Consider the following 13,577-nt stretch of genomic DNA (forward strand, 5'->3'; position numbering starts at 1 on the left):
ATTGATCAGGCTGGTCTCAAACTCCTGATCTTGTGATCTGCCTGCCTCAGCCTCCCAAAGTGCTGGGATTACAGGTGTGAGCCACTGCGCCTGGCAATTATTTTTTTTTAATTGTGATTCACTGAAGGTTCGAATGATTGTTAGCAGCTTTTAACAGTAGAGTATTGTAAAATTAAAGTATCTACATTGTTTTGTAGATGCAATGCTATTATTGTATACTCAGTAGACTACAGTGTGCTGTAAACATACTGTTTTTTTGCTGTGAGGCGGAGTCCCACTCCGTAGCACAGGCTGGAGTGCAGTGGTGGGATCTCAGCTCACTGCAACCTCCCCCTTCCCTGGTTTGATTGGTTCTCCTGCCTCAGCCTCCCAAGTAGCTGGGATTACAGCCATGCGTCACCAGGCCCAGCTAATTTTTGTATATTTAGTAGAGATATGGTTTCCCCATGTTGACCAGGCTGGTCTCAAACTCCTGACCTCAGGTGATCCGCCCACCTTGGCCTCCCAAAGTGCTGGGATTACAGGCATGAGCCACCTCGCCTGGCCCATAGTGTTTATATGCACTGAGAATCCAAACAATTCATGTGCCTTGCTTTTCTGCAATATTTGCTGTATTACAGTGGTCTGGAACCAAACTTGCGGTATCTCTGAGATGTGTGTGTATTTAGAAAAGGAGGTGGGAGGCCGGTCCCGGTGGCTCACGCCTGTAAATCCCAGCCCTTTTGGAAGGCGAGGCAGGTGGATCACCTGAGGTCAGGAGTTTGAGACCAACCTAGCCAACATGGTGAAACCGCATCTCTACTAAAAGTACCGAAATTAGCCAGGTGTGATGGTGCATGTCTGTAATCCCAAGCTACTTGGGAGGCTGAGGCAGGAGAATGGCTTGAACCTGGGAAGTGGAGGTTGCAGTCTGCTGAGATTGTGCCCCTGCACTCCAGCTTGGGTGACAGAGTGACACTCTGTACCCCTCCCCAAAAAAAACAAAGACAAGGAAGTTGGGGGTAGTCAGACTGCAGTGAGGGTTGGAGAAGGGGCCTGATGCCTGGGGCCCCAGATGCTGCAGATTTGGGAGGCCCAGGGGTTTTTGTTTTTGGAGGCATCTTTTTGTAGAGAAACATGAAGGATGCAATGATGTCATGGCTCTCGGTGGCCTGAGTTTGAAAAGGGCCACAAAGGGGCTGGGCAAGATGGCTCCTGCCTGTAATCCCAGCACTTTGGGAGGCCAAGGTGGGTGGATCACCTGAGGTCAGGAGTTCCAGACCAGTCTGACCAACATGGAGAAACCCCGTCTCTACTAAAAATACAAAATTAGCCAGGCATGGTGGCGCATGCCTATAATCCCAGCTACTCAGGAGGCTGAGGCAGGAGAATTGCTTGAATCCGGGAGGCACAGGTTGTGGTGAGCTGAGATTGCACCATTGCACTCCAGCCTGGCCAACAAGAGTGAAACTCCATTTTAAAAAAAAGGGCCACAAAGGGGCCGGTGCCAGGCCTCAAGTTAACTGCACCAGCCCATGGGTGCCATGGAAGGTGGGATTGGATAGCTGCTCATGCCCTGTCTCCCCCGCCCAGCATGGCACGTTGGGCAGCGGCCGCTCCTCGGACAAAGGCCCGTCCTGGTCCAGCCGCTCGCTGGGTGCCCGTTGCCGGAACTCCATCGCCTCCTGTCCCGAGGAGCAGCCCCACGTAGGCAACTATCGCCTGCTGAGGACCATCGGGAAGGGCAACTTTGCCAAAGTCAAGCTGGCTCGGCACATCCTCACTGGTCGGGAGGTGAGTATGGGCACGGGGTGGGGCTTGGGGCAGGTTCCTGCGGGACTAGGGCTTCCGGGGAAGTTGATACAGGTCGGGATTGGCCCTGGGTTTGCTTTACAAACTCAGAGAGTCCCTGACTCTTGAGAGGGATCCCAGTATCTCTGATTTTCCCAGAACAACCCCCGTGGGAAAAGAGAACCAATTTCGCGGGGGGCGGTGGCTCATGCCTGTATCTTAGCACTTTGGGAGGCCGAGGCGGGCGGATCACCTGAGGTCAGGAGTTCAAGACCAGCCTGGCCAACATGGTGAAACCTCATCTTTTAAAAAAAAAAAAAAAAAAAAGAGAGAGAATCAATTTCAGATATCCCTGAAATTGCGGAGAAATCTCAGATCACAGGCAGCCCGATATGTTGCATTGCTAAGGATGCATGTGGCTTTTGTAGATAAACCGGATCTATGGCTGGATGCGGTGGCTCACACCTGTAATCCCAGCACTTTGAGAGGCCAAGGTAGGAGGACTGCTTGAGCTCAGGAGTTTGAGACCAGCCCGGGCAACATGGCGAGACTTAGTCGCTACTAAAATATAAATAAAATTTGTAAAAAATTAGCTGGGTGTGGTGATGCATGCCTGTGGTCCCAGCTACTTGGGAGGCTGAGGTGGGAGGATCATTTGAGCTCAGGAGTTCCAGGCTCTGGTGAGCTGTGACCTCACCACTGTACTCCAGCCTGGGTGACAGAGTGAGACCCATCTCAAAAACTAAAAATAAAATCAAAGAGGGCTGGGCATGGTGGCTCACACCTGTAATCCAGTACTTTTAGAGGACGAGGCAGGTGGATTGCTTGATGTCAGGAGCTTGAGATCAGCTTGACCAACATGGTGGGACCCTGTCTCTACTAAAAATACAAAAATTAGCTGATTATAGGCATGGTGGCACAGGCCTATAATCCCAGCTACTCAGGAGGCTGAAGCTGGAGTATCGCTTGAACCCGGGAGGTGGAGGTTGCAGTGAGCAGAGATCATACCACTGCACTCCAGCCTGCCTGACAGAGCAAGACCGTGTCCCAAAAAAAATAAAAAAGGCTGGGCATGGTGGCTTATGCCTGTAATCCCAGCACTTTGGGAGGTCAAGTCAGGCAGATCCCCTGAGGTTGGGAGTTCAAGACCAGCCTGGCCAACACGGTAAAACCCCATCTTTACTAAAAATACAAAAATTAGCTGGGTGTGATGGCAGGCACCTGTAATCCAGCTAATCAGGAGGCTGAGGCAGAAGAATCTCTTGACCCTGGGAGGCAGAGGTTGCAGTGAGCTGAGATCACACCACTGCACTCCAGCCTCCGCAACAAGAGTGAGACTCCATCTCAAAAATAATATTAATAATAATATTTGTTTTAAAAAGTAGGCCGGGTGTGGTGGCTTATGCTTTTAATCCCAGCACTTTGGAAGGCCACGGTGAGTGAGTCACCTGAGGTCAGGAGTTCGAGACCAGCCTGGCCAACATGGTAAAACCCCATCTCTACTAAAAAAAAAAAATACAAAAATTAGCTGGGTGTGGTGGCGCATCCCTCCCAGCTACCTGGGAGGCTGAGGCAGGAAAATCACTGGAACCTGGGAGGCGGAGGCTTCAGTGAGCTGAGATTGTGCCACTGTATTCCAGCCTGGGTCACAGCGCAAGACTCTGTCTCAAAAAATAGTAATAAAAATAAAAAATAAAGTAAAATAAACCTGAACTGCCTCTCTGTTTTAAGGATGGTCTTTGATTCCTTGAAATCTTCCTGTGATCTGGAGAACACAGCAGGTTTATTCATGTTGTGTTCTCAGTACACGCGGCCTCACTCTTCCCTCCTCTTCCAGAGCGGGCATTTGTGCTGAGTATGACGTTATTGCGTGAAGGGCCCACAGAGGCCTTGCAACCTAGATAGGAGGCCTCTAACTCACTTATAGGAAAAAGGATGGTGGGTGATTTCATGATTTCCTCCCCACCCCTCCTTCAACTTCAGAGAAATGATTAGAAGGAATGCTCCTGCCTTGGATGGACTCTCCCCTGCCCTCATGCTGTCCACACCATTCACACAAAAGACACCAGGCCCCGATGGTCTTACAGGCAAATTCTACCAGATGTTCACATTTTATGCCAATTATTCCAGAGGCTAAAGAAAGAACTTCCACTGCCTGACTGGTTTTATGTGCTGGCTTGTCCTTAAGAGCAAAACCAGACAAGAAACAAAATTACAGGCCAATCTGGTGGACATAGGTACAAAAATCTTATGCAAAATATTAACAAATAGAACCTGGCAAATCAATCAAAGAAAGCTGTGTGATGACAAAGCTGGCTTTTTCTCGGGAATGCAAAGTTCTTTTCCCTTTGACAATTTATTCATGTACTTCACCACATTCTGAGACTGAAGGAGAGAAACCATATGATCGTCTCAATACTGGCATAGAAAGTGTTTGACAAAATTTTTTAAAACCCATTCGTGAGAATATGAGGAAAGCTCAGGGGCCCCCTCTTTCATGAAGAACACATGGTTCCCTATATGTGGGTCTGGTTACAGGGGTTTCCAAGAGGGACCAGCCTCTAAGGAAACAAGGCCTGCAAGGGGAAGAATTCTTTTCTTTTCTTTTCTTTTTTTTTTTTTGAGATGGAGTCTTGCTCTGTCACCCAGGCTGGAGGGCAATGGCACCATCTCGGTTTACTGCAACCTCTGCCTCTGAGTTCAAGCAATTCTGCCTCAGCTTCCTGAGTTGCTGGGACTACAGGTGCCCGCTACCACACCCAGCTAACTTTTGTATTTTAGTAGAGATAGGGTTACACCACGTTGGCCAGGCTGTTCTCAAACTCTTGACCTCCGGTGATCTGCCCACCTTGACCTCCCAAAGAGTGGGGATTACAGGCGTGAGCTGCCACACCTGGCCGGAAGAATTCTTTAATCCTGTGGATTTGGGGCTTCTTGGGGAGTCTCCTCAAAACCCTTTGGGAAAACTATAAACCTAGAGCTGAATTAAGACTTTTAAAAGCCAGGCATGGTGGCTCACTCCTGTAATCCCAGCACTTTGGGAGGCTGAGGCAGGAAGATCCCTTGAGCTCGAGAACATCCCTGATGACATAGTGAGAACCTATCTCTACAAAATAAAAACAAAAAACCTTTTGAAGTCCACTCACCACTGAAAAACTTACGGTGCTCTAATCCAATGTGTAATTTAAAATAAAAACTAGACTTGCTGTGGTGGCTCATGTCTGTAATCCCAGCCCTTTGGAAGGCCAAGGTTCGAGGCCAGGCTGAGCAACATAGTGAGACCCTATCTCTAGTTTTTGTTTGTTTGTTTTGAGATGGGGTCTCACTCTGTTGCCCAGGCTGGAGTGCAGTGGCGCCATCTTGGCTCACTGCAACCTCCACCTCCCGGGCTCAAGCAGTCCAGTCCTCCCACCTCAGCCTCCTGAGTAACTGGGATCACAAGAACATATCACCATGCCTGGCTAATTTTTTGTTTTTTGTAGAAGTGGGGTTTCGCCATGTTGCCCAGGCTGTTCACCAACTCCATAGCTCAGGTCGTGTCGGCCTGTGTCAGCCTCCCAAAGTGCTGGGATTACAGGCGTGAACCACTGCACCTGGCCCCATCTCTATTTTAAAAACAAAATAAAAGTTTCACTGCAGACCGGGCTCAGTGGCTCATACCTGTAATCCCCGCACTTTGGGAGGCCAAGGTGGGTGGATCACCTGAGGTCAGGAGTTCGAGAACAGCCTGGGCAACATGGAGAAGCCCCGTCTCTGCTAAAAATGCAAAATTAGCCAGGTGTGGTGGCGCATGCCTGTAATCCCAGCTACTCTGGAGGCTGAGGCAGGAGAATCACTTGAACCCTGGAGGTGGAGGTTGCAGTGAGCTGAGTTGGTACCATTGCACTCCAGCCTGGGCAACAAGAGCGAAACTTCATCTTGAAAAAAAAGAGTCGTAAGCTTTAAGAGGTAGACTCTATCAGGCTGCATAAGCTCAAATCTGGCCCTTAACTTACTAGCCATGTAACTTCGGCCAGGCGGGTGAACTGTTCTGTGCCTCAGTTTCCCTGTTGGTAAAATGAGGAGAATCCTATTAGCCAGATATTGGTGGCTCATGCCTGTGGTCCCAGCTACTCAGGAGGCTGAGGTGGGAGGATTGCTTGAGCCCAGGAGGGTCAGGCTGTAGAGCTGTGATCACACCACTGCAACGCCACTGTACTCCACCCTGGTGACAGAGCGAGACTCTGCCTCCGAAACAAACAAACAAAAAGGGCGGGGGGATGGGCGGGATAATCTTAGCACTTACCTCACGGGTTGTTGTGGGGATTAAGGGTTGGAATTTGTAAAGCACACAGGCCCCGTAGTGAGGGCTCAGTGCCTGTTAGCCAGTTGTTCTTTATTCCATGGGTCCTTTGTTCAAAACAAAGATGTGATGGGCAGGTGATCCCCCTCAAGTCTTGGCCACGCCCCCATCCACTCAGCCACCTCTGGAGCAGCCTCAGCCAGGCCCTGCTGTGGAATAAGGATATTTCTCTGCAGAAGCGAGGGTGGCAGTGGAGACAGGACAGCTTGTGCAAAGGCCCTGAGGCCCCGAGATCATCTCCACCAGGAATGGCCCAGAGTAAGGGCTCTACTGGGAGACGGGGCAAAGGAAGGGTATCCCAAGGTCATCTGAGCTGGGCCAGGCTGGAGTGCAGTGGCACCATCTTGGGTCACTGCAACCTCTGCCTCCCAGGCTCAAGAAATTCTCCCATCTCAGCCTCCTGAGTAGCTGGACTGCCCCCAGCTAAGTTTTGCATTTTTAGTAGAGATGGGGTTTCGCCATGTTGACCCGGCTGGTCTTGAACTCCTGACCTCAAGTGATCCTCCCACCTCGGCCTCCAAGTGTGCTGGGATTGCAGGCCTGAGCCACTGAGCCCAGCGGGGCCTGTGGTACCTTGACCTTCCTTCCTCCTTTCCTTCCCTCTAGGTTGCCATCAAGATCATCGACAAAACCCAGCTGAACCCCAGCAGCCTGCAGAAGGTGAGGCTGGGGAGATGAGGGAGAGCAGGAGCCAGGCTCCCAGGATAGCCGGGTGACCCCCTGACCCCTCCTTCGGGGGCGCGGCCTGGGAAAGGATCCCCCAAGCCACCCATCCTCACTCTCCTCTGTCTTCCTTTCCGGCCACGCCCAGCTGTTCCGAGAAGTCCGCATCATGAAGGGCCTAAACCACCCCAACATCGGTGAGGAGGGCACGGGAGCCAGTGCAGGCCACTAAGAGGGACACTTGGAAAGGAGTTGGGGGGGTGGTCAATGGCAGTGGTTAGAATAGGTGGAGACCTGCCAGGCACGGTGACTCACACCTGTAATCCCAGCACTTTGGGAGGCCGAGGCAGGTAGATCCCTTGAGGTCAGGAGTTTGACACCAGCCTGACCAAGATGGTGAAACCCCATCTCTACTAAAAATACAAAAATTAGCCGGGCGTGGTAGCAAGCGCCTGTAGTCCCCACTGCTCAGGAGGCTGAGGCAGGAGAGCTGCTTGAGCTGGGGAGGCGGAGGTTGCAGTGAGCTGAGATCGCAGCACTGCACTCCAGCATGGACAATAAAACGAGACTTTGTCTCAAAAAAAAAAGTTAGAGACCTGGTTTTTCATAGTTGGGTCACTGCTGTGTGACCTTGGGCAAGTTACTTAACCTCTTTGAGCCTCTGTTTTGTCTTCTGGGGTAGGGGTGATAAGAGGGCCTCTTACCAGGCCATTGTGAGGACTGACTAGTTTGGGCTGAGCGATGGGACCTGGTCTGATTATTTCCACCAGCATCAACATCCTCACTGCCATTATCATTAGGCAGAGCGGGGAGAGCGGGGTCTTTAGTGAGAGAAGCGGAGTTTAGCTGCACCTGGATGTGGCTGCCGAATCTGTTCATTCATTCATTCATTTACTCAGTAACTATTGATTGAGTGGCTGCTATGTGCTGGACCCTGGGGACACAGCAGGGAAGAAAACAAGACACAAATCCCTGGCCTCGTGGAGCTGACATTCTTGTGAGAGAGAAAGTGGAAAAGGTGGTAGAGGGGGGCTGAGGAGTTTGGAAGATCTTGCTGTCCATAGGGAGCCATTGAGTGTTCTTGAGTGCGGGGGGAGGGGGCGTGTTATGGTTGGCATATTTGCATAGTTACTGAGTAGAGGTTAGGAGGGGCCCTTTCTCCCTAACGCCCCACACTGCCCCTGACCATTGCAGTGAAGCTCTTCGAGGTGATTGAGACTGAGAAGACGCTGTACCTGGTGATGGAGTATGCCAGTGCCGGTGAGCCGCCTACCCCCTCCGCCCTGCCCCCCCCCCGCCACCCTCCCCGCCCCTGCACCTGACCCTGACCCCGCTCGGCCTCTGCCCTGCAGGAGAAGTGTTTGACTACCTCGTGTCGCACGGCCGCATGAAGGAGAAGGAAGCTCGAGCCAAGTTCCGACAGGTCGGGGCTGAGGGCTGCCTGGGCCCCTGGGAGGGTGTCCCCTGACCTGGGGGTGGGGCTTAAGTCTGGGCAGGGGTGAAGATGCCGAGTTGGGTGTCCTAGGTGTGCAGTGGCCCAGATGTGAGGGCATCCCGATGTAGGTATGCAGGTGCCCTGTTGGGTGGCTGAGAAGGTGTTCAGGCATGAAGGCACCCCGGTGTGCAGTGTTGCATGTGGAAGGCACATGGGTGTGTCCACCACGTAGGTGTGTGGTCGAGGGGGCACCAGGGCGCCAGGTGTGAGTGTGCCGGAGTGGTGTGAAAGATGTCTGGGCAGTAGGTATGTGGGTGCCCAAGTGTGCAGGGAAGAGAGTGTAGTGCACCCCAGGTAGATGGGCAAGAGGGGGCTGAGGGGTGGCTGTGGAAGTTTGTAGGTGCCAGGGCGTGCCGATAGGTGGGTGTCCGAGTGTGTGAGTACCCAGGTGTGTGGTAGTGAGGACACCCAGGTGTCTAAGAGTGTGAAAGGGGGCCATGGGTGGAGTAAGAGGACTTGCAGGTGTGAGGGCGCCCAGGGTGTGTGGGGTGAGAGGAGGTGCAGGTGTGAGGGCGCCCAGGTGTGTGGGGTGAGAGGAGGTGCAGGTGTGAGGGCGCCCAGGTGTGTGGGGTGAGATGTGCAGGTGTGAGGGCGCCCAGGTGTGTGGGGTGAGATGTGCAGGTGTGAGGGCGCCCAGGTGTGTGGGGTGAGATGTGCAGGTGTGAGGGTGTCTCTTTGGGACTGTAGCTCCCTCGCTGCAGCTGCCTTGAATTCAAGGCCCGTAAGCCCTGCTGAGTTGGGCTGGCACATCTTGGGATGTGTTCATGGGGGTTTCCAGGTGTGAAGGTCTAGAGAGGGCTGGTCCCCATGCCTTGGCTCCAGCATCCCTGGGCATGGGGGTGTCTTGGTGGAGGCTCCACAGGCACCTCTTACTGTGGCTGAGTCAGAGTGTGAGGCCCCGGGTTTCGGCCTGTGTCCTGGGGAGGCCTGAGGCCCAGGGGTCCAGTTGTGAGTGGCTTTACAGATGGCTCAGGGAGGCTGAGGGTTTGATGAGCTGAAAATAACTGACTTTCCCTCCCTCCCAGATTGTTTCGGCTGTGCACTATTGTCACCAGAAAAACATTGTACACAGGGACCTGAAGGTGAGCCCTGGCCCCTCGGTGACCTCGGGGACCCCGGGGACCCCTGCTCAGCCCACAGACCCCTCTGTCCCCCGCCCCTCCCTGGTTCCCTTGCCCTCCAGCAAGTTCCCCCGGCTGTTTTCTCCTCCTGCTCCTCCCTCCGCACCCAGCACCCCCTTGACCCTTTCCCAAGCTTTTGTGGCAGAAAGAAGGCCAGCAGATTGGGGAGTGGAGGGGGAGGAGGGGATAGGAGGAGTGAACAAAGCAGGGGAAACAAAGTGTCCCAGAACGGCCCTGCCGGATAAGGACGCCGGGCGTGATAAAGGGTGGGCCGCCCTCAGAGCCTTTGGGACCTTGGCATTCTCAGACCTTGGGACATTCAGGACTCCTTGGGGATTCAGGTTGCAGAGACCCAGGGTCGCTCTGCCCAAAGGGTCTCAGAGCCACAGGAATCTGAGAACTGGAGAAGGGGCTTTTTTTAATTTTTATTTTTGAGATAGAGTCCCACTCTGTCACCCAGACTGGAGGGCAGTGGCCCAATCTCAGCCCGCTGCAACCTCTGCCTCCCTTGAGGCGATTCTCCTCAGCCTCCCGAAGAGCTGGGATTTCAGGTACTTGCCACTGAGACGGAGTCTCACTGTTGCCAGGCTGGAGTAGAATGTTGCAATGTCAGCTCGCTGCAGCCTCTGCCTCCTGGGTTCAAGTGGTTCTCCTGCCTCAGAATCCTGAGTAGCTGGGATTACAGGCACCTGCCACCACACCTGGCACATTTTTGTATTTTTAGTAGAGACAGGGTTTCGCTATGTTGGCTAGGCTGGTCTTGAACTCCTGACCTCAAGTGATCTGCCTATCTTGGCCTCCCGAAGTGCTGGGATTACAGGCATGAGCCACTGCGCCCAGCCACAAGCACCATTTAAAAAACTATTATTGGATTCCAAAGACATAAAATTCCACAGCCCAATTCCTGTGGAGTATCAGGTGCAGTCTCACACCTATAACCCTAGCACTTTGGAAGGCCAAGATGGGAGGTTTGCTTGAGCCCAGAAGTTTGAGAACAGCCTGGGCGACACAGCAAGACCCTCGTCGCTACAAAAAATAATTGTAAAAAATTAGCTTGTATGCTTGTGGTCTCAGCTACTCAGGAGGCTGAGGCAGGAGGATTCCTTGAGCCCAGGAGGTTGAGGCTGCCGTGAGCCACGATCGCTCCACTGCACTCCAACCTGGGAGACAGAGCAAGACCCTGTCTCTAAAAACAAAAAAGAAAACATACAAAAGCAGAAGGTGCATCTGAAGGCTGGGTGTGGTGGCTCATACTGGTAATCCCAGCGCTTTGGGAGGCCGAGATGGGCAGATCACTTGAGGTCAGGAGTTCGAGACCGGCCTGAACTCAGGAGGCACTCCAAACTGGGCAATCAGCAAGACTCCATCTCAACCAAACAAACAAAAAAGTGCATCTGAAAAAAAAATGAAAAATGAAAACAAAAAACGAATTGTTGTAGAGGTTGAAGTGCTCACCGTCTCTTCACTTCCCTGTGCGGGGCTATGGGTCCCTTCACCCAGCCCTGGAGGGAACACCTTAGAGACTTCCATGATTAACCTGGAGGTTGCACGCCCCTGGTGGAGGGTCCCAGCAGCAGCTAAAATGAATTTTGCGATTCTGTTAGTACACCAGGGGTACCAACCAAGGGGACTAACTCAAATGTGACCTTGGCGCTAGATGGCAGAGCCTCAAATGCCAGGGAAAGAAAGGTAGTCCATGGCCTGGCGTGGTGGCTCACACCTGTAATCCTAGCATTTTTTGGGAGGCCAAGGTGGGCAGATCACCTGTGGTCAGGAGTTCAAGACGAGCATCGCCAACATGACGAGACCTTTTCTCTACTAAAAATACAAAACCTAGTCGAGTGTGGTGGTGCGCGCCCGTAGTCCCAGCTACTAAGGAGGCTGAGGCAGGAGAATCGCTTGAACCGAGGAGGCAGAGGTTGCAGTGAGCCGAGATCGCACCACTGCACTCCAGCCTGGGTGACAGAGTGGGACCTTGTCTCAAAAAAAAAAAACAAAGGTAATCCCTGAGCAAGGATGCTGTTAGATTCAGGTTTGGGAGGCGCTCTCTGACATGTCTTTGTAGGGTGTGGCCCTTTGTTGGGGCAGGTGCTGGGGAAGAGTGGTCCAGAAGTAAACCAGGAGACACAGGGAGGCCTGGGAGGAAGGCAGAAATGCTGGTGACCTGAGTGAGGGAAGGGTCAGACGCCGTGGCATTTCGAAAGGTGGATCGGTGTGCCTGCAGTCAGAAGGCTGGAGGCTGCCTCCGTGCACTGTGGAAATGCGTGACCTTGTTAGATTCTAGTTCTGCTGCTTTCTTGCTATGAGCATGAGGTGGGGCCTCCCTGAGCCCCCGTTTTCTTGTGAAATGGCAATTGCACGGCCACATGCCACAAAAAAGTAGACACAACTTTATAACAATACAAAACATGTATGTATTTATTTACCTATTTATGAGATGGAATCTCGCTCTGTCGCCCAGGCTGGAGTGCAGTGGTGCAGTTTTGGCTCACATGATTCTTCTGCCTCAGCCTCCCAAGTTACTGGGATTACAGGCGTCCGCCACTACACCAGGCTAATTTTTGTATTTTTAGTAGAGACGAGGTTTCACCATGTTGCCCAGGCTAGTCTCGATTATAGGGGTGAGCCGCCGCATCCGACCATGAATTATTTATTGATCACTGACTGCATTCTAGGGGCCGCTGTGAGCACTTTATGTTTAAACCCACAACTGCCGCCGGGGCCCGGTGGCTCACACCTGTAATCTCAGCACTTTTGGAGGCTAAGGCAGGCAGATCACAAAGTCAGGAGTTCGAGACCAGCCTGACCAACATGGTGAAACCCCATCTCTACTAAAAATACAAACACTTTTAGCCAGCTGTGGTGGTGGGCACCTGTAATCCCAGCTACTCAGGAGGCTGAGGCAGGAAAATCGCTTGAAGCCGAGAGGTGGAGGTTGCAGTGAGCCAAGATAGCGCCACTGCACTCCACTGATACAGTGAGACTCCATCTCACAAAAAAAAGAAAAAAAAAAAAGACAAACCCACAACTGCCTATGAGCAGGTGTCGTGATCACCGTTAGCTTACACACAAGGAAACTGAGGCACAGAGAGGTCTGGTAACCCACCTAAAGTCACACAGTGAGTAAGTGGTGGAGCCAGGATTTGCAGCTGGAATTCTTCACGAATCTATAGTTTCACCTTCACATTATGTAGATGGACACTGTATAATCCATAGTCCACAGAGGCCAGTGCGTGGTAGGTATGCAGCCAGGATTAAATTATTGCTTTTATTTTTCTGGGTCTTGAGCACTCAGGCCTTATTTCGTCTCTGCTGGGTAACCTGAGGCCCCAAGAGGGGCAGGAGATTACCTGAAGACTCCCAGCTCTGCAGACCACACGGGACGATAGAACATTGCATAGTGTTCGCTGGGTGTGAAATACTATTCTAGGTTTTCTTTCTTTTTCTTTTTTTTTTTTTTTTTTTGAGCTGGAGTTTCACTCTGTTGCCCAGGCTGGAGTGCAGTGGCACAATCTTGGCTCACTGCAACCTCCACCTCCTGGGTTCAAGCGATTCTCCTGCCTCAGCCTCCAGAGAAGCTGGTATTACAGGCCACCACGCCCAGCTAATTTTTTTGTATTTTAGTAGAAACAGGTTTTCACCATGTTGGGCAGGCTGGTCTTGAGCTCCTGAGCTCAAGTGATCCACCTGCTTTGGCCTCCCAAAGTGCTGGGATTACAGGTGTGAGCCACAGGCACCTGGCCTCTAGGATTTCTTTTTTCTTTGAGACGAGGTCTCACTGTGTCACCCAGGCTGGAATGCAGTGGTAATCGTGGCTCACTGCAACCTCTGCCTCCCAGGTTCAAGCAATTCTGCTCAGCCTCCCAAATAGTTGGGACTACAGGCGCACACCACCATGTCCGATTAATTTTTGTATTTTTAGTAGAGACAGGGCTTCACCATGTTGGCCAGGCTGGTCTTGAACTCCTGATCTCAGGGGATCCACCTTTCTTGGTCTCCCAAAGTGCTGGGATCATAGACATGAGCCACCGTGTCCGGCCTATTCTAGGTTTTCTATGTGGATTAACTCATAATTCTTAAACTACGCTGTGAGGTAGGGACTATGATTATCCCCATTCTATGGTTGAGAAAACTGAGGCCCAGCAAGGTAAAGTCATTGCCTAAGGTCAGGCAGAGAGTAAGGGAC

The 13,577-nt window shown here is 52.1% G+C and overlaps 1 protein-coding gene across 2 annotated transcripts in view; it reads left to right on the plus strand.

Annotated features, from left to right (window-relative positions):
- The window catches only part of MARK4 (microtubule affinity regulating kinase 4), a 48,222-nt gene that overhangs the window by 6,065 nt on the left and 28,580 nt on the right, over window positions 1-13,577 (plus strand). For both annotated transcript variants that reach the window (XM_035283941.3, XM_002762236.7), the window contains exons 2-7: window positions 1,573-1,773; window positions 6,719-6,772; window positions 6,924-6,972; window positions 7,970-8,035; window positions 8,128-8,198; window positions 9,296-9,352. In XM_035283941.3, coding sequence (XP_035139832.1) covers window positions 1,573-1,773; window positions 6,719-6,772; window positions 6,924-6,972; window positions 7,970-8,035; window positions 8,128-8,198; window positions 9,296-9,352 — 498 coding nt within the window. The remainder of the gene's footprint in view (window positions 1-1,572; window positions 1,774-6,718; window positions 6,773-6,923; window positions 6,973-7,969; window positions 8,036-8,127; window positions 8,199-9,295; window positions 9,353-13,577) is intronic.

The sequence above is a fragment of the Callithrix jacchus genome, chromosome 22, assembly GCF_049354715.1.
Source record: "Callithrix jacchus isolate 240 chromosome 22, calJac240_pri, whole genome shotgun sequence".
NCBI classification, from domain to species: domain Eukaryota; kingdom Metazoa; phylum Chordata; class Mammalia; order Primates; family Cebidae; genus Callithrix; species Callithrix jacchus.